General features: G+C 37.6%; 2 protein-coding genes across 2 annotated transcripts; both read right to left on the reverse strand.

Moving 5' to 3' along the window:
• Positions 1-3,290: 3,290 nt before the first annotated feature.
• LOC139143586 (uncharacterized) lies at positions 3,291-10,566 on the reverse strand. The gene is made up of 6 exons (XM_070714039.1): positions 10,407-10,566; positions 9,343-9,696; positions 7,423-7,608; positions 6,505-6,609; positions 5,870-5,954; positions 3,291-5,427 (listed from the first exon to the last, which is right to left on the reverse strand). Exons 1-6 carry the CDS (start codon positions 10,564-10,566, stop codon positions 5,154-5,156), a joined length of 1,164 nt encoding a protein of 387 aa, XP_070570140.1. The 3' UTR covers positions 3,291-5,153.
• Positions 10,567-17,878: 7,312 nt separating this feature from the next.
• On the reverse strand, positions 17,879-26,739 carry LOC139134739 (betaine--homocysteine S-methyltransferase 1-like). Its single transcript, XM_070701792.1, has 7 exons — positions 26,595-26,739; positions 24,363-24,553; positions 22,843-23,037; positions 22,482-22,593; positions 20,317-20,513; positions 19,779-19,860; positions 17,879-18,938 (listed from the first exon to the last, which is right to left on the reverse strand). The coding sequence occupies exons 1-7, from the start codon at positions 26,620-26,622 to the stop codon at positions 18,658-18,660; spliced, it is 1,086 nt and encodes a 361-aa protein (XP_070557893.1). The 5' UTR covers positions 26,623-26,739; the 3' UTR covers positions 17,879-18,657.
• Between the last annotated feature and the right edge of the window lie 582 nt (positions 26,740-27,321).

Here is a 27,321-nt window from a genome sequence, read left to right on the forward strand (position 1 = left end):
ATGCAAGCTGCACTTATCAAAATCTAATCAATTCTTGCACATAGCATATGGTACCTGTATACCAAATCTGATATGAATCTGTTAGGCGTTTTTAAATTATCGTGTAAACAGACAGACAGAACAGACACACGGGCAGACAGACAGACATCACTATGACATTAGCCCATGTGTGTGAACGCATGAGCTAAAAATGGAACCGTATACAGTGTGTCACTTAAATGAGGTGATAAAGTAAAATAAAAAACAAATGCAGCTACGATTTTCACAAGTCAATGTAACAAGACCTCGAAAATTCCAGTTTATCCTTGTTTAGCGTGAAAAGTCACAATTGAAGAATTTGAAATACTGAATCAACTTAAAGTAGCCATTCGCTTCTGAATGGCCGAATATTTAACACGTTTTATCTTTTGTGTTGCTTAACGAAGTGAAATTAAACCAGGTTTTGGCTGTGATATTTGTAATCAACATAATTTCGTTTTTCAAATTCGCCGTGTTTAGGCCTACCTAGCTTCCGACTACCACGTTTCTCCAATTTGCTGAACTCTGCTGACTTTGTACCATTTACGCTTATTTAAGACATTTTCAGTTACAGTGTACTTCTGCAAATAAGATGTATCAGCGACCTACACGATTACGATCTGCGTCAACTTTTCGACATTCGCGGACGAAATCGCAAACTTTTTGGCTCCAACCTGTAGAATTTAGCCAGTTTTCTTTTCATTATCCCGATAAATATTGCCAATCACTTAAATTATTCGAAATGAATCGTTCCAACAATGGCCAGTCTACATGGCCTGATTGTATGACGGAGTTTGTTTACGGTGTTTCAGTGAATTTAGCTGAATATAAGCAGAGCATACACTCAAAAAACAAACACAGCAACTTTAATCTCGATGGTATCCCGCTTTATTCGCACTTTAGCACTATTGTAACATCGTGCGATTCAACGCTAGAGGCAATTTCCTTTTTTACGTTTCACACCTAAATTTCAGTGTACGTTTATGATATAATAGCAATGAACTACCTCAACGACGAGTAAACCACTTGGTTTTGACCGTATCATTCAATCTATACATTTAATTTGATCTGTGCGTATATGCCACAATTTCGAGGTATTTTCGTGGCCCGTTGCTGGGTGTGGTTAATTGCTTTAATACCGCATGTGCATGATCGAAAGTGTTTAAATGCAGTATTTTTGCCAGCCTAAGTGATGGTAACAATAATATTGCCCGAGTAAAAGAAATTTGTGCACAGGAGACGAATACTTGTAACAACAGCCAATTTAACTGTCTTAAAATGGTACATTTCAATAATACACTTTGCTATGATAATGGGATTGTAGGGGAAACGATAACTATCTGATAACAATGTGGTATAAGTCAATTTTGATCAACAGTTTAGGATTAAATTCACATCCCATTTTATGATATATTTGGAAATGAGATTGAAAAATTGCTATAATTTGTTTTCCAGTATTGCACTCTATATCGTCTAGTTTCTCCGAGCAGCAAAGGTGTGAATATCGTTCAGTGTTTGATTGTTTTGGGAGTTACAAAAACGTTTTCACGTCAAGCCATAATTTGCTCAAATTCCACTGACTTTGCATTCTTTTATCGAAACAGTTGAAATCTCCTCGAGCAAATGGTAAGCAATGGCTGAAAACTAATCATGCCATTATTTGTTTACTTTGATAAAAATAATGGGGTCAATCATATAGAATTTTCAGACACCTTGTCAGAGCGACTGTTTAAAAATTGTTACTGTTCCATTTACTTTTACCACCTATTCACCAGCTGTTCTTAATTTTTATAATCTTTGTGATTTTTTTAAATTGGACTTTCTCCCGATGATATTCCTTAAAATAAAAGAAAATTAAGTCGGATTTTACTAAAGTACAGTCCCTACAGTATTTGTAAAAAATTGCATTCAGGTTTATCATACTTACTTTGTTTACTTTCCGATTTTAAGATGTGTAGCAAAGTTTCAGAACCCAGCTGACTTGCTTCCAGGTGACGGGTATTAATAGTATTTATCATAGAAATTTTAGATTTCTTTACTTCTGTAAAACAGTTATATGTGCAAAGTGCAACCAATACGGTGACTCTCGGCGTAATAGTTTCGACATCCGCAGACGAAACTGAAAACTTTTTCGCTTCTGAAAGATAATATTGACTGTTTTTCTTCCTTACTCTGATAGCTGAGCGAATAATAATAATAATAATATTGGGTTCTTATATAGCGCACATATCCACAAGTACATGTGATCAAGGCGCTTTTACAATTATTATTACCCCTGGTCACTGGACCTAATATATTACCACTCAACTCCCTGGGGAGCAAACAACAGCTCACATGTGCAGCCAATAAGCGCAGCAGAGCTAAACACACACATTACAACCACTGTCCTACCAGGTACCCATCACTCCTGGGTGGGGAGAAGCAATGAGGAATAAAGTGCCTTGCTCAAGGACACAACACCACAGCCATGCCGGGCTCGAACTCGCCATCCTTTGATCGTGAGTCCACTGCTCTAGCCACTGGCCCATGATGCCTCCACGATGAAGTCCACGTCGGAAGGAAATCTTTAAAAATACACAACCACCCTGATTGTTAATTTACGGTATTTTTCATAAATTTGGCTAACGGAACTTGAAGAGCGGTGTATGCCATCGACATTACCCTCAGAGGGATTATAGAGAACGTGTAACATATTGAAATAATGACAGTCACATGATTGGAAGCATAGGAGCTCAATTTGCTAACAAAGCAAGAGTCTGCGATATCTCCCTGATGAAGGTAATACTGATATTGTCTTGGCATAACACGGCTGCTCATATCAGAAAAACACTTAAAGCGGTAGCCAAGCAAGCTATCTTAAAGACATGACACTAAAATGCTTAATTGCTATAATGATTAATGTATTCGAGACAGCGCCTCAATACAAATGCATTGTATTAAATACAATGCTGGCATGACAGTCTAAACGATGACATTGATGCCTGTCGATGAGGGTTTTAGCTCTGATCAAGACATCAACATGACGCATTCTGACACCAAACAAAGATGTTATTAAGTTCAAGAAAATATATTACAAAACATATACATGCTGAACGAATGAACGAATGAACGAACGAACGAATGAATGAATGAATGAATGAATGAATGAATGAATGAATGAATGAATGATGAATGAATGAATGAATGAATGAATGAATGAATGAATGAATGGATAGAAACCACTTCCACTTTTGAAATGCTGTTTATTGAAATATGACTTCAGAAATCGATTAGATTTAAGAGTTTCAATGAATAACAATGACAAGAGGAATACATATAGCTTGAAGTTTGAAGTCTGTATAAAGATTGTATTAAAAATATGTGTTTATAAGTACAAGTTTATCAACATCGTGACGGGTAACATTACAGATACATTGCCACGTGAGTAACAAATTGCACTGTTTATTTGAGAGAAAACGGTCAAAGTCTATACTATTGATCATAGTTTGTGAATTTTCAATGATACTTACATTGTAAGTCACGGCACATGATAAAATAAAATTCTTGAATGACAATATAGCTTTCAGTTAATTGAAAAATCTGTCTGAACACGCAATTTGACGCGAGTTATCTAGCAAACTTGAATACCGGCATGGAATGCCGCCATGCAGAAAGTAATGTATAAGTGCTATCGATGTACCGCCCTCTTTCATTTAACTCTGAAATTTGAACGACTCGACAAGAGAGATATCTGGCTGTGGTCTCAAATTTTGTGCATAATTCAAGGCTCACCCTTTCACGTATCTACTGTTTGTTGAAATTGTACGTGTTGTTACATCATACGAACTATTCTACAACAATTCACTACTCTGCTTCTGTGAAAAGCTGAGGGGCTAATTTCGAGAATTTACAAGAGGGGTGTTCGTACTTGTAATTGTCAATTCTAAGGTATTCGAACAAACTAAGAAAAGATGGAAGGTTTAAACTGTTCAAAACTATCCTCCCGCTAAGATTGGACAAATCCCGCGCCGACATACTAGATTTCACGTGTCCCCACAGAGAAACGATTTCGTACCCTCTCCGATAAGTACAAAAGCTTTTATATTACCGAATGATTCCCCGTCATGTGATTTTGCCATTTCTCGATACAGCCCAGAAAACACTTGAGCAATACTCCCTGACAACCAATTCAACCTTTCTCAAAGTTGTTCACAAAGTAAAACAATAAAACTATCCTCCGGCTAAAAATGCTAAAAATGACTCGCCCGCCAGCAAAAACTTTTCCTGAACAATTTTCGATTAATCATCTGTGACTTCCCGCACTAACAGCAATCACAACAATTAATTCTGATTCTAGTGTTTTGCCTTCAGAAGATGTCGCAGTATCGAACTGGATAATGTTCTGTGGTTTCGAAATTATGACTTAAAAGTTATTCAATGAAGGTGCATAGCGATGCTTTGAAAGTTGCAAAAGGAAATATTAATGTGGTTCTATTAAGAAAACTTAAACAAATAGCACCTACATTAGCAAGATTGTAAAACGTATGGCCCATATTTAACAATTTTGCAAATAACACTGAAGCGTCCAGTTGCTTGACAAAGTTGTAGAAGGGCACCTGAAAAAATATGTTTGTTTTCACAAGGAAAGTTGAGTTCACTTTTCTTTGGGTTGGCCCCTTAATTATAACTTCGACCACACACAGTGAATACGAGACTAATATCTTGACCTTGACAATTCGCAACCTGACTATTTTTCAGTCAGGTTAGAAGTGATTGTGTTTGAGCAAATGTTAATCAATCAAGGCCAAGGTAAGGTGAAAACGACACAACAGACATTGCACACGTTAACAGGAGTTAAGTACAAGTATACACAAAATTACCATAATGAGAAAAAAAATGGCGGAAATGCTCTACACCTAACAATTTTGTTCTCATGAGAGGTAAAATCTTGAAAAAGAACGACAGGTCCAAGGGAAACGTCTGCGTACATACACCAAAAAACTACATTAAACAGTTCCACTCAGTTGCTCAAAAAGTTCCACAGATAAGGGACTGTTTCATACCCACGGTAGTACGCGTAGATAAATGCATGGTCGTTTTCGATCACAGCAGTTTTACTCCACTCTTGAATTTTATTGATCTCGACTTTTTCTACCCTATGCCTGGGAAGATGCTACCTCCAGATATTCAACAGTGGGAGGCATGTGAAAATTACCAAACCGAGACGTGTCCCCTGGACTTTCAAATCTTACAGTCCGACGCGGTACACGGGTGCCAAACTCTGTTAGGTAGGCATTGCTGGCTCTGATGTTTTCCACGTTCTCGTACTGGTGACGATCTCTGTGGATATTGCGTAAGGGAATCGGGTCCTCTGCCTGCTCCACTTCGCTGACTGTCTTACCGCAGGACTTTGGGCTTGAATCAGACTCTCTGGAAGGACAAAATATTCAGCAAAGGTTAAAGTTTTTCGTTTAAATGTAAAACTTACTTATTGATTTGTTTTAAATGTCACCTAGAATATTAACTTGGTGCTGATTGTGACGAAATGAGTTGTCTACAGACTCTAAGAGCACCATGTTTACACAATTAGTTTGAAGTTTGGCTACACCCCGCATTGAATGTGTTGACACTATTTAAACGTATAGCCGCCAAAGTCAAGATAAATAATGAATTCCAATTTCAGCAACCAGACTACGTCATTCGCCTAAAATTGAGAAACTATGTTCGTAAAAGTTTTCATAGGCCCATGTACCCTCTTTTAGGACTTAGAGATGATTTCTTAAAGTTTTGACTGATTGGAAAACAGGTAGGACATCATTACTTGAAAGTACGCCGCCAAACGTCAAAGCTCATGCGGCTGTGACAGACTTACCTCACTCTGCGACATCTGTGATACACCAGAACTACAATGACAACGTTCAATACGGTAACACCGACAGCAACGCCAATAATGAAACCTGGAAAAAATTAAAAGACCTTCACTTATAAACGTGTACATAGACCTGTGTACAGTGTCTTTTTGTGCAAGATATCTACGGCAGCAGCTTTTAATGTGTTCTCGCTTTAATATAGTATGCGCCTTGAAAGTGAAATACTTAAAACTTTGGCTCAAACTTTCCTCAATGAAAATTTCAACCATTCTCTTGTCAAATCAAGAATTCAAATCAGGGGTCAAGTCTCAATTGGTACGGGGGAAACAAGTAACCTAAAATTCACCGGTATTTGAAATTAAAACTGGCCGCCATCCCGTATCCCTGTAGTAAATCAATGGGACAAAATAAGATTTGATTTCTGTTTAACTAACTGAAGATGGTGACATGCTCCAGCAGCTGAAAAACAAACCCCCCGCAAGCGGTAGACCAGCAACGTACTGTAAAAAACTGGGAGTCTGAATAACTGGCCGCGAGGCGCTTTCTAAATTTGCATTATAAAATGTACACCTCTGACAATAGTAAGAGTTGCTTCCGCCGGTTACCGCAATCAACACATAAGGTACCAGAAACAAACCTGTTGCCGGTAAGACATTAACACTTGATTCTTTCCTGGAGTCTGTAGGATGTGGAATTTCGAAAGTGCCAGTGTCAGCGGATAACGTTTCTAGGTCAACCGAAACTGAAAAGCAAAGGGAAGAGTTATCGTCATTTTTGTTTGAACATGCTGTATATACACCTTTTTACCCGCACACGTATTGAGAGAGAGAGAGAGAGAGAGAGAGAGCGAGGAGAGAGAGAGAGAGAGAGAGGAGAAGAGAGAGAGAGAGAGAGAGAGAGAGAGAGAGAGAGAGAGAGAAAGAGAGAGAGAGCATGTTAAGTAAATATGATGTTAAGCACGGCGTCGTCCCTCTACTAGCCTAGAATCCTATTCGTCCGCTTGCCTCCATACCTCCGACCCAGGGAGTGGGTCGGAGGTACGGAGGCAAGCGGACGATTAGGATTCTAGGCTATCCCTCTACAGGACCAGTTTTACCGCAGTCTCTGCGTAGAACGATTTTGCCTTCTCAAGCAGATCCCAATAAACAACAAAATCTCTTGGCAATTCGCCTACTGGTCTTTTTCTCATGCTGTCTGCCGAGCAAAAATAAATATCTCTCCTCCATCTGACGGTATAAAGTTACCCATCTGCTGTTTTCACACCATCTGAATAAGACATGGGCGTCTCTTTTTACGCCAGCAATGTATTACCCCCACAGCATGAACCCATGTTGTATGATATGTGCACATCCTATCGACATCGAAATTATTCCGAGTCCGAGACTTAGTCTCGAAGTTAGCCTAATCTGCAGCCTAACCTCGCTAGCAAACTCTACTTTGCCCTATTGCCTAATGACTTTTGAATGTTTGTTCAAGAGAAACGATAACACATTACATCAGAGACAAGAGAAACAGAGTCTTACATTGTATTATTGGGCAAACTAATTAAACCTACCAACACATTTCGGCATCGTTCCGTTCCAGCGACCATTCTGGCATTCGACTGCCTGGTGGATGGAACTCGCGCTGTAACCATGGTGACAGGAAATCCTCGCAATGTCGCCAGAGCGATAGGGACAGACGCTGTCGGTGATGATATTCCCGTTTTCTACCTCACCAGGACTTCCACAACGATTCTGACCTAAGGTCACAGAGTCAGTTTGTGAGATGATGTTTCTATGTGAATAATACTTACAATTATATCTAAAACTTCTAGTAAAGCTCCATTGTAACTCTATCTTTTGGTGTATTTTTGCATTAAACACGATTGGAACTAATTTGGGATAATAGGATCTTCATATTTTTCAAATTTATCAAAACTAGTAGGTACTCTATAGTTTAATATTGCAATATTACAATTACTTATAAAAAGGGAAAGCAGGTGAGTGTATTTATTTGTAGATTAAATTGACATTGCTTGACCATCCAGTTATCCCAAATGAGTTCCAATCGAGTTATTAAATGTGGACAAGTAGCTGTGTTGGTTAAATGCAGTTGTTTGTCCAACTACCCAGATAACGTAGAGATGCCGAGTGTTCCACTTGTCGCTTCCTGTATGCACGTAATATGCAAAGCTATTGTTCGCGACCGTATTTTAGGGAGCCGTCATTATATACGGTCGGGGGGGGGGGGTCCGGAAGAATTTTTATGAAATTCTGAAGTTTCAAGTGACCCTCTTGCCAACCATGATTAATTTGAGTAACCCCTCCCATCTCTGACATAGAAATTTAGACTGAACCCCCAATTAGAAAAGTCAATACATGTATTTGTAAAATTTACAAAAATACAGCAATAGTAAAGACCTTTTAAATCCTTATGTACCCTGCTAGATTATCGTCGGTTATCTCATGACGGCTGAGGAAAAGTGAAACCAACAAAATGAAATTCAAAGTATCAACAAAATGTAGATATAAAAGTTCACAATATAATCAATATCTAACCATAGAGCATGTGTTTGTCATGACAGGGTTTTCACTAAGATATCTGACAGGGCAGAATTTGAGAGTACAAGGGGAAGAACACCGTGACGCGGGAAGCTCTTGCGTGGAATTTAGAGAAAATGGTGTTGCAATTGTGCGGTCTGAGAGGTGTTTTCAATTTGTATTTTTACTAAGTGAAACTGTTAGAACACCAAAAGGGGAGAGCACCAGAGGGCGTCCCCCTCACGCATCAAAAATTTTGAGAAATTGATGTGTGCAATGATGTAATCTGAGAGGTGTTTCAAATTATTTCGCACGAAAAAAATGAGTAATCCCCTTCTTTCTCTGCACATTTTGAGCGACCCCCTTCTAGCTTTCAATTTTTTTGAGCGACCCCCCTCAGATTCCTCCGTCCGAAACGTTGTATTATAACACTTTAGGAAAACAATAAGAAGATGAAAAGTGACAAGTTTTCTTACACCAAGGGCTTTAAAATGAGCTCCAACGGGAGGTAGATCAGAAAAGAATAGGAAAAGTTAGAGAGGTGCATTGACAATTTACAAAGACTGACGGAAGAATTTGTAGCACTTTTGAACCTGATAAACCGACCACCAACTGCCTAGATGAACGGAGGCAGTATCACATTTAAATACAAGCCATAATTTACATCCCTTCATTTGTGACATATAAATACATCGTTAACGTTAACGACGTTGAGATTTATTACCACAGATTCCACGATGACGGTAGAGGGCGTGCGTAACATTGCTCGTGTAGAGTATTTCTTGTACCAGAGCGATCACAGCTGATTGCAGATTGTGGTTGTACTCATAATATATATATATATATATATATATATATATATATATATATATATATATATATATATATATATATATATATATATATATATATATATATATATATATAAATAGCCAAATTTTACAGAAACATACCTGTATAAAGTAAAGCAAAGACAGCCGTGCTGCTACCCCGACCACTCGATTCGAATCTGACGGAAACCGTCTTGGAACAGGAATAAATGGGTAGGCCAGAAACCGATGAACTCCTGCTGAAGCGACCGAGCACACTGTTGCTAGCCCCGTCGACGTCGTTTTCGGACACAGTCACATGCACTTGATCAGAAGTGACATCGAAAATGGTGAACTCAAGGGCGATGTAATCATAGTCATCTGCTATTTGGATTCTCCAGAGACAGTTGGTTCTCCTCGAATTGTTCCCCGGAAAACCCGGAGAGTACATCGTTCCATTCCCTTCTGTGTACAGTCCTCCACAGTCTCCCATTTGTACTTAAAATGAAAGAAAAACATACATGTACTTCCTTGGAAACTGTACCTCGTGTCTTTTGTGGATTGAGGGATGAAAATATTGTACTATGAAGTGCTGCGTCATGTCCTACATGGGTAACTCTTTCCATGCCATAATCCAACACAATCAGAGGCTCTTAATTACTTGAGTGCACATACATTTTATTGCCGAACAAAAATATATATCACCGAGATTTGGCCTAGTCAAATATGAATTCTGTTTATCTCTGAACCTGCCAAAGTGTAATGTATGCATTTATAAATAAATGATTGTTGACACTGCAATCGAAAGCACCAACGATGGTAAAACATTGGAGTGATATCATCAATAATTTTATTGAGTCAGACGTTATCCCGTCAAGAGAGAACATGGTCAAGAACTAGCCAGGACTAATATATAAAAAAGAGACACACATAATCAATAAAAAAGTCATTTGGTAGATACATAACATACTTTGTGGTCGCAATATTTTCAGACTTTTAACTGATACGCTCGTAAGATAAGCCACACCGTTGTAATACGAATAGACTTGATTGAACAAGCGTTATGTTAATTTGTTTTGTGTTGCATTAAATTTAGAAGTTAGCTATTCTTGTATATAAGCACCGTCCCTCCACCCCAAAGCTATGCCCGTTGTCAAAAAACTCTTTGTACAGCGATGAGTGCATAATTTGATACCATTTCAACTTACCGTCATAGATGCTGGCTTTCGTGCTCGTGCCACCACAAACCAACCAACTATCGCCCGGACACGGCTTGGAGCACTGTGCATTGATCACCCTGCTCCGGTCTCGGCAGTGCAAACCAGGCTCTCCGCACAGACAGTATTCGCCTCGACGTAGCATAGCCATTGATAGGTTGCGATCTCGACAGTGCTTCAGGCATAGCTGTACAGTCATCCGCTTGTCTTGGAAGCGCACCTCCGGTAAGCAATCGGCAATGTCGTAACACCCCTGATAACCGTAAACTGAAACCAGGAAAGGAGAAATGATAGCCTCAGAAAATGAGTCTCGGAAATGAGAATCACCATCAAATTGATATGCACTTCAACGTTATCCTACATCAAATTTCACGATATTATTACATTTATTATGGACACTAAAGGGACAATTCTTATAATTTTGTTTTCCAGATGTTTTATTATGTTTGGTTGTAGAAAGTAATTTTTCATATCCTGGTTTTTATTACTATACGATGACTATTAGAATGCGCATATGTAGCGTCAAGGTGCAAGTGCATTGTACAGAAAATTCAATGAAATATTTGTCATTTCAAACAAAATTCTAGTCTGAAGTACAAATTTAGTTGTCAGCAATGACACTCAGCCTAGAAATTGGACACAAGGTCTTTCGATATGGTATTTGGAATAAAACAAGGAAATATCCTTTTTACAAAGCAGAACCACAGAAGTACATCAAAAATTACGGGGAGTGAAGCTTCAAAACTTGAGGCTTGCAACCATCATCATCATCATCATCATCATCATCATCATCATCATCATCATCATCATCATCATCATCTAAGGATAGCTTGTGCAAATAACAAATCAAGCAATCGTATTTATCTAATGTCCTACTGGCTAAGCAGAAAAAGATATCGAAATTGAGACAGGACTTTCATTTTTAGAGGATTTCTTTACCTTCCACATCTTAAATACAAACAACACAAGCCGTAGCATTTTGTCTCCTAGCGTTTTCTTGTAACAAGCCTGAAGCATAGTGTACCACAATTGTTCGACAAAATGTTGTGTTTGAATGCTAGATTTGAATGTGATGACTGTGAAGCAAATACAGCTACAACTGAGCAGATTTCACACAACAGTAGATAATAGTATAAAGATGGCACTTTGACGTTTGAGAAATACATGTTCAAGGTCAAAACGAACGACAATCTACGAACCAAGACGGCATGTTAAGAGCTTTAAAATGACCCTAAAAAGCTAACAGTCCGATGTCTCCTGAAATATCATGTTGATGTAGAGTATTATACTATAAAAAAGTTAACAGCAACGTCGCCAGGAACAGCGTGTGGAGATAGACATAAATCTAGTGTGCTGGAAATAATAGACGAATTGTGCTCGATAATGAACCACCGTGTGATTTAGCGATGTTATATTTACAACAGATAATTAAGTCTGCTATATAGTGTGTGTTTTTGTTTATGTCAAACCGTCAAAGAAAGTTTTAAAGTTGTCTGTTATGCATCTATACTCACAGTTACACGTTGCCTCTGCCTGATTACAGTGGCATGTGTCATCGATTTCGTACTCGCATGCCACCAACGACGTGCTGTTCTCTCTACATTTCACGTTGACGACGCATGTTGTTGTCAAGGCAACGACCGGGGTACGGACACTGTTGGCTGACATAGCACCTTCCGGATATCCTGATGAGAGAGATAGAGATATTCAAATAAGTTTCAACGGTTACAGACGACTCCGGCCTATATGGTTTTATGTGGGCATTCTAAAGAAAGTGTTAAGCGAGGAACAAAAATAATTTCTCACAAAAAGTCCTATTACACCTTAAGAACACATAATATGAGGCAAGTATTTATTTGTTTTCAATATAGATAAAAGACAAAGAAAAGGGAATCCAGAATGAATTAAATGATGAATAAAGAAGGGAAAAGGGCCGTTTCCTAATTTTATATTTTTCACCATCAATAAGGTTGCGCCCTTATTTGGAAGGACTTTCGTTTATTGCTATTATTTATTATCAACTCTTCTCACTTGTTGTAATCACCTTGGGAAATAATCACGTTCAGGACTGCTGTGGACGTGGTTTTGATGTTGTTCTTCCAGATTGAAAAATGGGAACTCTTCCTGTCTCCACCACTCAGCAATATCATCCTTGATGGCGCGATCGAGTTTCGTTACGTTTGTTGACAGAGATTCCCTTATCCGCGCTTGCACAACAGGGAATTAAAATTTATATGCTTCTTATTTCCGGAATCAATTTTGTTTAGTATCGTATCATCGTTTAATGATTGCGTTTTTAAAAATTGAAAACAACTAGAGTCGTTTTGGCGACTGCTCTTCTCCGTATGTTGTGAGTTCAAACCCGATTGAAAACATTGTATTCGTTTGCTTATTATCGAAGGCCACAAATATTCCACGTACATGCATGAAAACTGGAAGACGAAACACCATGACGAAAAACTAAGAATTTTATATCTGCTTCTCTAAAGGAACATACCTACTGGGTTTTTTTGACATTATTTCTCATAATTGTAAACTGTAAGACAATGCATATGTTCAGTTCTCTCGATTTTTGCCACGTGTCACGCCTTTGTCGATGTGTATAAACTTTACTACTATGAGGTCAAAGTCTGGTACATCTATGCGAGAGTAACGATTATACTTCATCTGTGTACGCTGATACTGTTTTTGTAGGCAAGGGGTGGGGGGGGGAATTTCCCCTATTTTTCATACCTACTATCACAATTATAGTCTCATTATTAAGTCATTACCTATTTCGCGGCAGAGTACATCGGCAACGTCTGTGTTCCAATCATGATCATAGTCATTGCAAACCGGCGTCCAACCGGATTCCGGCAGAAGTACCTCCACTCTCCCTTCATACGGCGTGCGACCGCCTCGCAGTCTACTTGTAATTTCTGTAGGTAGGAAGTAAATTAAGAGAGTAGGCAGCGCAAAACTACATGAATTTGACCGCATATATATGTCGGCATAGGGAATTTAAAAGTACGCAGTTTGTATCCGACCGCGCAATTCAGATAACTTTTAGATAACAAATACGAGAGCACGACAAAAGGAAATTGAGAAAGAAAAGAATGGGGCATTTAACACAAGCCAACATAAATTAAATCACACGCAAGAGGTGTATTTTTCCAACTTACCAAGATCAGCATTTGATCTTCCTTGCCTGGTAACAATTACCAAGACAAATATCATCACGAGCTCAAAGCTTGGCATGATGTTCACTTATTTTGATGAACTTTAGTTAACAAGTTCACAACGGCGGAGAAAACGAAGGCACTGCACTGTCGCTGTGTGTAAACGGTCTCTGGTTATTTTGGAGGAGTTCACTTCTACTTTCAAAGCGAGCAGTAGTTTTTACAATGGTGTTTTGTTTGTTGATTCAACGGATGCAGTTTCCACCCCTTTTTTCGCCACCAGACTGTGATTATGCCCAACGAGATGCACGTGTTTCAGACCGGTAAACACAGAGATAGGGGTGTCAGGGTGAAATTTATTACTTTACATGCCTTTCAATCTACCCTGGCAATCATCAGGACATATAGACTCTGCAAATTCCTTATTTATAATATGTCAAAGACCTCTAGGTCTTCAACTTGGGACATGCTCCAATTAACCGATGTCTTCTTCTTCATAAACTACTTGGACGCAAGCGAGAAATTACAATGCTATAAATTTAACGTTGAACTGTATTCTGTTTTAACTATATATATATATATATATATATATATATATATATATATATATATATATATATATATATATATATATATATATATATATATATATATATCAAAGCAAACATATGTCCTCGTCACGGTAGAAAATTACAGTGCTCGATGCTGAAAACAGAATTTTATAAATAAATATATAATAAATAAGTAATTGATATTTATAAATTATTAAATAAATATTTTTCATTCATTTATATATATATATATATATATATATATAATATAATATATATATATATATATATGTCTATAAATATTCATTCATTCATTCACACACACACACACACACACACACACATATATATATACATATATATATTGTGTGTGTGTGTGTGTGTGTGTGTGTGTGTAAGTGTGTGTGTACTTACACATGTGCATGTTTATGTATCTATGTATCTATGTATATCTATATATGTCTGTGTGCGTGCATATGTAAAATCTCCGCTTAAAGAGAAAACTCAAGAAATTTAAGCCCCTCGGCCTCCCAAAATAAGCCTTTGAAAGTCTGCCGGCACGAGGAAATATCCAAATATGAACCGCATAATGTACGGTAACAGACTATACCTGTGTATGAAAAGTGAAAAATTGTGGAATCCAGCGTGAGAAATATGACCTTAGACTGTGCAAGCGATTTCGAGCAGTTACTTTTCCGAATTAGTCAGAGTATCTGAACATGGTCGGACTTCAGGCTTTTGAGAAACTCCTAACTATATTTTTCACAGATGTTTCACGACCTGTTCGTCAATCGTTCAGAATCCTTCGAAAGTTTCAACCCTTTCGAATGAAGATAAGGAATGTAAATTGGGTGTGTTGAGTTTCGATCAAAATATCTGAAAATTACAGTTGCAGTACTATCATCATTAATAGGAAGTATTTACACATCATAACGTCAGCTTAAACTCAAAAAAATTTCAAAATGTTTTGAACTTAATATCATAACAAGAAATTAAAAGCAAATCATATTTTATGGTGTTCCTCTTCTTATGAATGTACACAAACATGATCATGTCTGTCTGATATCCTCTCAATCGGAGGTACACACACATTTATGGTGTAGAGAGTTTTGCCTAAACGACTGTTCGCGTACTTGTCCTCACGTGACGAAATTGACTTGAGGTCAATGGCCAAGTGACAAGGCTATGAATGCATCAAGTCTCGCACTAAGCGATGGTACATTGGTTTTAAATACATGAATAGCCTCGACAGTTTGATTATTCAAGGCGATATTATTAAACAAGAACGTAAAATGCCAATATTATGCTAATTTAGTATATTAGAGGAGATTTGCGCCCTCCCCCAACATCGACAGGTATGCAAGATTCATTTCAAGCATTATGATATGCATGAGCTATTACCAATCGAGAGAAGAATATTTTAAGGTTTCGAAAATGAAGAGCTTAAAGTAAATTATAAAAAAATAAAAAAGGCATCACAACTTCAATTAATGCATTCTGAGAACTTGGTAGCGGTTATCGGTGGATCAGAAAATGTGCCTGTCTGTCTAAATAATTTCTTGAGAGAAGTAATAAAGTGAATATCAACCGGTAATAATTAAAACACATACGTCCCTAACGAAACTCATTACGCATTTTAGGGTGGGCCATGCTTAGCTGTATCAGTGTATTGAACCTGCCTGCGCGCCGCAAATCCACACAAAACAGTGCGTGAGAGATACATCATGATTCGTTATACCCAATCATTGACTCGGAGTTTGTCGTAAACTGTTTGTTGTTCAAGACTGTCTGTCAGCAGTTTGAACTTCCCACAGACTGTTTGAACGCTTTGGGCGTCTGTGAGGGAAGCTCAGGTCATAAATTCCTATTTATTTGGAATTTAGCACTTCCAAGCTATCTTTTCGGGGAGTTGTGTGTTTCAAAAATTGTAACGACTTGAAAAAGTAACTACCTGGAGCAAGAGCATCCGTGGTTCAAGGGACTGGGACAACGCCATGTTGCACTTTATGTAACAAGTACTGTATATGATATTAGCCTGCGATGTAACGAGTCTAGTTGGGATCGTAGTAAGGAAGTCCGGCAGGGCCGTTTCAGTGTACAAAGTAATTAAATACCGATTATATCATACCAGTATACTGATGGTGCAAATACAGGGATCGATTGGTCGAGACGCGAAAAGAACCGTGGTATATTGGCGATATACCAGGGCTGCAATACGCGCGAGCTCTCAACTTGAGCAAAAATCAGAATTTCAATATATTGTTATGATATAATCGCAATAAATCGCACCCAGCGACGGTATACCAGTCGATTTGACCAGTTCACTTCATCGCTCGTGCATATATGTCGTGAACTGGTCAAAATCTCGTGGTATACCGTCGCTGGGTGTGCTTTATTGCTTAAATATATACCGGGAATTGCTTTGAGATTTCATAAGTATTGTGTCGTCTGGTATCGAAGTTAGAGTCGGAGTGAGGAAGTTGAGGGCTGTGCCAGCACTGTGCACCGATAACAGCGATATTGACCTGCAATTTCACGAGTCTAGTATGATCAGAGTGCGATCAGGTTGGGGAAGTCGGGCTTGGCCAGCTAGCTCTGTAAGGTGGTGAAAACTCCGACATCTCGAATATTTACCAGCGATTACTACCATCAAAGTTAAAGTCGGAATAATGAAGTCGGGTTAGGCCAGATCCCTGGCTGATGGCTTGGGACTCAAATCCTCAAACAAATACCGAATATTTGCTGCCATTTCAGGAGTGTAGCGTCGCCTAGTATTGAAGTTACATCCGGGGCTGATGGAGTTTGCCTGGGTCAATTTCGTAAGATTGTGACACTTGACTTGTCAGTATAGATACATGCTTCTCGATGAAGATCTATCTCTTCTGTTTTTTTAAAAAATACCAGACATTTTTTCAAAACATGGACAATACACATTGTTTACAAAAAAAGAGTTTTAGAGTACTATAGTCACCAAGAGTCGCGCTATTGACAAGGTCTACGTATGCAGCACCCAATACAGGAAGAAGATGAGAACGAAGTGTGGAAGCATAAAAGTCTGAGTTTGGAAAGTGTAATACAGCTCCTAATATGTTGAATTTCACATTTCACAAATATTAAGGATAAATGGCACTGGTGGTGCAGATGTCAATGCCAGTTAGCAGTTACTTACCATTGAACTCGTTTTAATCAGAATAGGCAAATGTAGAACTGTACAGGGTATATCCGCGCTGTCTCCCTTTGGTAAAGAAGTCGCCGGCTATATTGCTTTTATCATGGCAAAATCGTCAGGTAAAAGTACAGCCAGGGATGGGTCTTGTTTTGTATCAAGGCATGTAAGATGTGATCAGTGCGTAGAAAGTTGCAGTAAGCAATTCTTATTTTAGAAAGATCAGCTATAATTCTAAGTGAAATCTGCTTATATGGCTTAACAGCAAATCGTTGAATTTTGTCAAAAATTAAAAACATATTCAAAAGCTGGTGAGCATATCAACTTTAATTTTTTTTAAATATCATAAAATGTATTACTTAATTGATGGTTCGTAGACATGAGTTAGTGGAACAACACTATACACTTGCTTGCGTAGAACTGTTGGCGATACAGGAACTTGACATACTGTCTAAATTGAGGAGTTGCCAACACTGTCAGCTGTAATTATCGTCTAGAAAGTAGTAGTATCGGTAATAACAAAGAAATCAACTCTGCGGAAGTTCGTCCAACGGAGGCTGATGATGACTTCGGCATATCGGACTCAGAGATGACTTACAAGTGTAATTCTCAGAGATGACTGACTAGTACGACTCCTGTATCCACATTACATTGGTAGTTGCCATAGAGCTGCTCACCACGGTACGCTGAGCGCCCAGCCATAGGGAATACTGCCTTGAATGCTGCTCGCTTGCTGAGTTCTGTTTTGGCCCGATCTTTGGTGTGTTTAATTTCGTATCTTAAGGTTATTCACGCACACTCACTTTACACATTCCAGCCTATATTTTTAATCTTGCGTCGTATTAAGCTTTCATGTAAAAACCATTGAAATTATGAAACCTGTGTCGGTATCTTAATTTTTCAGATGATCGTTCGCTCTATTACAGTGTAGAACAATCCTCTTGTGAAGTGAAATGGCCCAACAGCGGAATGATATCAATAAGTGATGAGGTTGTCATCACCCCTTAGCAACCGACTTTCTATGACGAAAGCGAGGAGCAAGCAAAGTCGATTTTTCTGATAATTTCTTAGCAAATTCGGAAATATGCCCGGATCACTTCCAGAGTCATAACAAAACTATGCATTTATGATATAGGGGTTATTACACGAAGTTTGGTTGATATATATCACGTCGTATTCTCACAAGGTGTCCGCATTTCGACACATTGCTGCCTACCACATCAAACTACGGACACATTACTCGAATACGACGTGGTATCCACCAAACATTGTGTAGTTACTGTATAAAACCCTAATATTAAAAATATCGTAAGCGACTCAATTTATTAAGGGTGGAGTATAATATGCAATCAGTATACTGATCCCTTCTAAAGTTTAGAGTGAAATAATTTCAAATTTTCCTCCACCTCGTCTTTCTTTATCTTTGGGTTGTCACCGAAGAGGGCGCTCTTCGACATGTCTTTCGAGAATCTGCTCGCAGGCGGCTTGCGACCCAGGGACTCGCACAGCGCACGAGTGTAAGCTGGGCGATTACCACAACAGATGCCGACGTACTGGATGGCTAACTCCTGGCAAGCTGTGCCGAACTCTTCAATATCCTTCCGGGAACAAGACTTCACTTCCAGGTCATCGGGATATAAGTATTTGCCTGCATAGAATAAGTAGACATTTGATTTACTACAAACAATTTATTTATTTATATCTATTTATTTATTTATTTATTCATATATTCATCTATCTCTATCTGTATTAATAGTCAAAATTGTCACTCTTTTCGTGCCCAATTTAAATGCTTTTAACAATGATTTACATGCCTTTCGATCGCTTCAGTAAGGAACAAGAAGAGTCTGATTTACATTATTATCTTAGAACGACTTCGCCGCTTTCAAAACTTTGCCTACGGTGCCTATGAAATACAAAGGCAGATTCTGGTTTAAGTAACCAAGAGAACACCCCCACACCGCCCCCCCCACCCCCATCCCCCGAGTTACGTAGAGTGAGGATAATGTGCGAATCGACAGGTGGGGAATGATCGAACAAGATCGTAAAAGATAAGGAAAAATTTAATAATGTGTGACATGATAAAGTTCCCTCTGAGCAGACTTTGGATATCACCCACATATCATTTGGAAAATCATCTTCAAGCACCTTTTCGCTTTAATGTTTATTATTTCTGTCGTATAGCTGTTAGTGGACTATGGCGTCCGATGAGCGCCACCTACGATATGATTATGCTACCAGCAAATGAGCTCGTTAAAGAAGGAATTGCGACTGTAGGTCGCGCTAAGTTTACGTTATTATCTTGAAAACGATCAGACACGTGTCAGATTGTTGCCGAGTGGACGAGATATGCTGTTTACCGAGAGTGGACTCATCTTCTGTGCAGCAAGTTAAAAAAGTTAAAAAAGAAATGTAGCAGCAATCAGAGTATATCGCTATAAACAAAATTTTATCATGATTTTGATATCTCGAGTGATACACAACTCACCAGTGCTCGGGTCAGTGATTGTAAGAAATGTTGGTTCTTTATCTGTAGTTCGCAATGGAACCGGTACCGCGGCCAGATATCCCTGCAAATGATAAATAATGGCATCTCAATCATGTCTGCCAGGCTGATGATCCGTCCATCTATCTGCCTATCTATGTGTATGTCTGTCTGTCTAACTGTCTTCCTGTCTGTCTATGTATTTATCTTTGTATCTATTTATGTATCTAGCTATGTAAATATGTATATGTGTGTGTTAGTGTTTGTATCTAGGTATCCATCTATATCTGTATCTAGGCTTTCTATCAAAGCTATATGTTTAGGCCAAATCTATCAATATATACATTGGTGTATGGCAACAGGTTGTCAGTAAGAAATTTAAATTACTGACTCAACGAAGGAATGTTTGTCCCGTTCATAACCTCCATAAAAGTAGTATCATTCATATCATTTCATACTATAACTAAGTCAAAGGTGCATGTCTGTGTACGAAATCGCGACGACGAGTATGCATAAAGGTCAGTAAACTATATCATCTTACTTTGCAAACCTTCCTAACTTCTCTCATAATTTGTATCATTGCAGCAGGGCCACGCGAACAGTTCAGTCCGACAACATCAGCACCGGCGTCTTCCAGTTTCTTACAGGCTTCAGTGACTAACACACCATCTGACATTGTGGCTTGTTCGTTCTCTGTGTTTACCCGATATGTTGCCAGTGTAATGACACTTGGAACCCCTATCGTGTGGATGAATGGCAAGAAGTTCTTCTTCAATTTACATCTCAAATAAGATAAATTAATCTCAATGATGTTTCACATGTTGTAATTGTGGATAATGACGGCAGAAAGATAAATAAAATTGATTAGTTGTGAGTGAGAGAAAGAGAGAAAGAGGGGGGAGGGACAGAGAGAGAGAGAGAGAGAGAGAGAGAGAGAGAGAGAGAGAGAGAGGGGGGGGGAGAGAGAGAGGGAGAGGGAGAGGGAGAGAGCGCAAATGTTCTCGGGCGGGGAGGGGTCAAGGCAGACCAGATATTCAGTTAAACTCGAAGAGGGAACTGAATGGATTCTCATAAGGATTTACCATGCATGTCTATTTTTATATTATCGTATAGGTGTTGCATCATGTTTGTAGATTCAATAAGACCGACCAGTTTAAATTATGGTATATTAAATCAAACCAGTATATTGATTGTGCAAATACAGTGATCTGATTGATTTAAACGTGAAAATAACCGTGCTATACTCGCGATGTACCACGGTTAGAATGCGTTAACTCTTAGCTAGAGAAAAACAATTTTGACCTTTCAATATACTGATATGATATAATAGCACTTGACCCACCTAAGCGATGGTATACCACTCGGTTTTGACCAGTTAACTCGATATATGCACCAGTTTCGCTATTGCATATGTGGTTTATGTAATATTACGTAATGTACTGTAATATATACTGTACTACAATTTAATATACTATACCAAACTATACTAGGGTAATATACTTGAGTCGTATGCATATAAGAATGGACAGTGAAATTGATCTAAATGTTATCATTCTTGTGCAATTGTTTGTAAAGTTATTTCAGAATTTACTACAGGGTCGGTAATTTTAGTTGAGTTGCGGCAAACAAGAGATTGATGATAGTGATGTTTCACTTTAGGCTTACGCTGTAATTGTTGAGATAAAGCAATAAAGTAGGAACTGATTAGTGTCTGTGTGTGTAGGGTAAAGATTTCCTGACTTTCTATCCCCGTACATTTCAACAACTTTTTTACGTACTGCTTCTGGCGTACGTACACCTCTTTTCCTGTGGATCATGATTTTTTTGCCAAAGAATTTCATTCAATGCAAAGGCAACAAGAGTCTGATGACAACTGGACTGTGACTCAGCTGTGATACAATGTAACTCAGAGCGGCAGTATCAAGGAATGTAATATGACTATGTGTATATGAAGTGCACTGCAAAGTGTACTCCCTGGTGTGTGTTTATTATGGGTCCATAAAAGCTCTTTGATTTTCACCGCATTTACAACAAGTCAGTGCAACTTCTCAGGTAAGTTTTGGAACAAATTTAAAAACCAATTACACAAGTGTGATAACATTTAGATCAATTTCACTGTCCATTCTTATCTGCATATCAGTGTAACGTTGTATACAATACGATATACTATACTATACTATACTATACTATACTATACTATACTATACTATACTTACTATACTATAGTATACTATACTATATTATACTATACTATACTATACTATACTATACTATACTATACTATACTATACTATACTATACTATACTATACTATACTATACTATACTATACTATACTATACTATACTATACTATACTATACTATACTATACTATACTATACTGTACTGTACTGTACTGTACTATACTATACTATACTATACTATACTATACTATACTATACTATACTATACTATACTATACTATACTATACTATACTATACTATACTATACTATACTATACTATACTATACTATACTATACTATACTATACTATACTATACTATACTATCCTGTTTTATCCTCTACTCTATATACTCTACTCTACTATACTCTACTCTAGTCTAAGTACTCTACTCTACCGTAATATACTATAACATACTATGTATGTAAGTCGCTCATATATAGTACATATAAGGTGTATGGACTTTTTCACAGAACAATAATACCTTTGCCATATTCTTTGATAGCCTCCAATGCAAGCATGGCTTCACCAAGATGCATAAACGTCTCACCAATGATTAAATCAACATTGTAATCCAAAGACCATTCAATCATTTCCTGAAGCATAATTCAGAAAGATCTAGTACAAATTGTCTTTATTTATCCAATGACGGCACCATTTCGTTTAATTTGAAGAAAGGCCGACTTCCTTTTAAATTTGCGTTTGGAAATTTGTTTGCCTGTCAGGAAACATCTTACAATGTGAGTTAAAATGAATGGTCAAAAATTAAATTTAAACTTGCAGATCGCACATTACTATGATAAAGTTATCGCTGCTTTCCCACAAGCCATAAGATATTTCCCTACCTTGAACATGGTTTTGATTTCTTCATTTCTCTCTGGATGGTCGGGATGATACAAATTTGAGTTACAGATATTTCCAGCCAATAGAGAACCAGTATCGTCTGCTACTTCTCGAGCCATTCTGAGAGCCTGTCTGTTTATCAGTTCAAGTTTGTCTTCCATGTCGACTGAGCGTAGTCTTTCTCGATGTGCATGATACTGACGAATTGAAAATATTCATTCCATTCTTAAAGTTTTGGCCACGTTTACCTTGAAGCTAACGATCAACGGCCGTCAATGTACATTTTGACTACGGATAAAAAAGCGGACACTGAGCTGAAGTACTCCCCGTTGTTATTATCTCACGACAACGATATCTTCCAAGCCCTGGATGATAACATCAATGGCTGATTCTAGTTTTCGACTTCCAAAGACTCAACACGAGACTCAATGCTCCTCCGTTCCTGAGCTTCCCACCAAATCAATATTTGATGGACTGATAACCGCCAAAGTAATGAAAACTCATGTCCTTAACTATTAAACTTGCTAGATAATATGTGAGATTAAACGACTTAAGAGTACTTCGATGTTTTCCTACTAATGTTTGATGCTCAAGCATTTTAATCCCTGAGAAATCATCTGGTAACTTAGTAATGTTAATAATGTTAGAATATATATATATATATATATATATATATATATATATATATATATATACTCAGGTATGTTAATGCATGGGCATAGGCTTACATACATGTAAAATCAGTTTGAACATACTTTTTAATCAGACTTGGTCAGAAAATTGTGAAAATTGCCAAAAATATGTTTCGCATTTGATTAAGTTGAAATTTATCATAATATATTACGTAAGTCAGGTCACGTGACCATAATCTGTTATTTTCCCGCCAAAATTGTATATTGCAAATAACTGAATATTCCAACCGCTAAACATCAAAATATTTAAAATATTATGACTAATTAATGTAAATGGGATGGGAACTTGTGTTAGAACTAGTGGCAGATGCAAAATTATTGAATTTTGAATAACATTTCTTCACAAAAAACAACAAATACAATATTTTTGACGTTTTACATGAATATTTTGAATATCAGAAAGAAATATAGATAGAGTTTAATGAGTGCCATGTATTTTGAAAGAATACGATAGATGTTGTTTCCAAAAGTGCAAAGAAAATCAAGAAAATTTAACGGCTTACGGTTGTAATATTAAAATTAATAAAGACGTAAATTTTGGCGGGAAAATATCAGATTTGTCACGTGACTCAACTCGTCAAGATTTAGGCAGACATTTTTTTAAGGAATTTAATAATTCCAATAATTAGACCAAATATCAATCAAATCTGGTGGTTTTTAAAGATAACTGATTATTTTCTTACTTTTGGGCTTGATGGGTACAAACACCATGCATTAACTTACTTGAGTATATATATATATATTATATATATATATATATATATATATATATATATATATATATATATATATATATATATATATATATATATATATATATATATATATACCGTAAAAGCTACCACTACGTCACTTCCGGCATGGACGAAGTCTTGGTACGCATGTTTGACCACTTCAGGATATAGGAGTGTTACGAGAGGAAGCCATGCACCGGCTTGCATGTAACCTAATCTCTCAAAGTGAATGACGTATCCTTCCGCCACGACCACGCTTTCTCCATCTTTCAGCCTTGCTCGCAACCCTGTTGAAATAATTCTTTCAGAATTAGAGTCAGTGGTTGTAACGTTTAATATAAATCAACTGCTGAGTTTCATTATTTTTGTTCTAGAAAAATATAAACGTGTTATTAGTCTTCTCCTTAAAGCATGTAAATATACATAGTAGGCATGCACTGTTATGTTATTTCATTGAACATCAAAAAACTAAAACATTAAAAAGTTGCCGACTGGCGGCCATATTTGGACATGTCGCTAAAAATATCAACAATGTGAAATCATTATAAAGCGTCTTTATCCACTATGATTTGAGTGATCAAAGAAGCTGCATAAAAAGTTGCAAAAGAAGCAAACAAAATGAGAAATTTTCACAGCTAAAAGAAAAATATCGAAGTGTTAAAATTAAAAATCAACATAAACGACATTTCGCACTCATCTGGTGAATCACCGCCTTAAATGTATAAAAGGTTGACTAAAAGCCAATTTAAAGAGATTGCTTTTAGGGTTTTGATTGAAAAGAGGAGAGAGTATAGGTGAACATTGGGCCTCAAGAGGACGATTGCTCCAAAAAGAAAGGGGGTCGTAACCGTAACACTGAAAGCGCGGCCCCCACATTTCTTCTTACGTGACTTAGTATTACATAAACTGCTGAGCAGATCTGAAATTACGATTTGACGATATCATGAATGTCACATAGGTAGTTGGAACAATGGAATGGATGAATTTGTGAGTGACAGTTAATATCTTAAAAGTCACGCGTTGAGAAACAGGTAACCAATGTAATTGCTTAAGTACCGGACTGATATGTAAAGTGGGTTCAGAACGAGGGACAATTCTATCGGCAACATTCCGAATACGATAAACCCTTTGAGTGCTGTAATTTTTGCCGCCAAAATGGTTTTCAACATTTTACCAATTTTCATTAATCCTTCAGTGATTTTTTGATAAGTTTAGACTCAATGGATATCACATTTCAATGGCTAGTTTTTTAATAAAATTTTGGAAAAAATCTGAAAAACACTGACAAAAATCGTCAAAAAATACTTTGGCGCTCAGTTGGTTAATTGAGTATTTGGGAAGTCCTAATAAAAGAGAGTTACATGAATCAATACGAGATGTAACAAACGCGTGTATTAAATTCTCCGTGGCAGATTTAGAAAGATACTTCCCGGTATACGTGCAATGCGGCGTAAATGGAAAATGGCTGAACGGCAGATCTGACAAACATGAAGCTTCACTGTGAGGCAAAGAGTCAAAAAGTGGCCCCGGGGCTTTTGGCCCGAAAGTGAACAGGAATCAAAGTATCACAAAGTTATTTTCCTGATCTCCTTCTAAGATTGATTACAGGAAACCACAGAAAAGGTTACGAATACAGCTTTTGCATCATGCAATTAGGCAGAGAAAATTTGCCGACATCGAGGATCTAACAAACCGAGATACATGATGCAAGATTGCCAGCCGTTGCTGCAGCCGCGCCAGCGTTGAAGGACATGTAAAGTGAGGAATCGTCAACATAAATATTATACAGACATCCATGACTAGATATCGATTCCCCTGGGGAGAAATGCACTTCGCGATAAAAATATGAGACCAAGAACTAATCTTTAGGGTATTTCAGTATCAAGTGGATAGAACAATGATTGTTTTTAGAATTAAACAACACACTGAGTGTGATTTGAAAGATAAGATTGAAACCAACTGAGGGCATCACCTCACTGAATTACAGGGACGGTCCCTCAGACGATTTAATTGAAAACTGTTATTCACAGTATTAAAAACACTGCAGAAAGATCAAGTAAAACAAAGAAAGCATCACCTTTTCGCCCAGTGCTATCAAAATGTCATCAGTAATAGCATGTCTGAAATCCAGCCGAGCGGCGATATTGGATAGCATCGCGAAAATAATCGATGGACAAACGTATGGCATAGGGTTATGTCCCCCGTATCATATCTGAACGAAGCTTTCGGGCGGACGGACGAGCGGACGGATATGGCAGGCGATAAATCCCCCGGAGTTTGCCCTTTGGAACTGTCAAGTCACAACAGTAGTCGTTGAACTTTGCTCACCTTTGACCTTGCTTGACATTGTTATCATTCGTCGCTTCTACAATCGCCTCCTCCTAAATAGAGCTGTGTCTAGAGGCACAAAGAAATGAATGAGCTACAGATTTCAATTTAGTTATGTCACGACGTCTTTATATGTCTGAGTGAGGTACGTGACAGGTATATACTTTTAACTGTAGCTTACGTCTTGGTATTAAGAATTCGATAATAATTCTGACTTAGAGTAAGTGTTCATCAAAATCAGAGAAAGTTTAATCCAAAAGAAATTTGCCATTGTCAATGCGTTGGTGGATAAGAATCGAAATTTATCAACACCTTAGGGGCGACGTCAAAAGTTCAATGTAGGATAAAAAACTTAATTCCCTTAGTTCTCCCCAAACCCCCCCACCCCCCTAGCAAACTTAATTGACTTATATTGAACCTGTTGCCAGGCTCTTTCTATGTACACCAAAGCTAAGGATCAGTCAATTTAGGGGTGAAATAAAGTAATGCATCGTTAAAGCCCAACTAGCTGTAACTCTTGAAATTTGTTGACCTCAAATTATCTACCTATTCTCTCCTCTCTGAATTCCACCCTGTGAAGAGATATGAACATTTACTGCATTAGGAAACCATTCCTTTCAGAAACATTTCACATGTAAATAAAAATTTTAACGGTCATTTTGATTTCCCGCCATTTTCAAAAATTGGTAATATTAAAAAGGAATCAGAACATACAATGTAATAGTTG

This window comes from Ptychodera flava, chromosome 1, assembly GCF_041260155.1.
Source record: "Ptychodera flava strain L36383 chromosome 1, AS_Pfla_20210202, whole genome shotgun sequence".
NCBI classification, from domain to species: domain Eukaryota; kingdom Metazoa; phylum Hemichordata; class Enteropneusta; family Ptychoderidae; genus Ptychodera; species Ptychodera flava.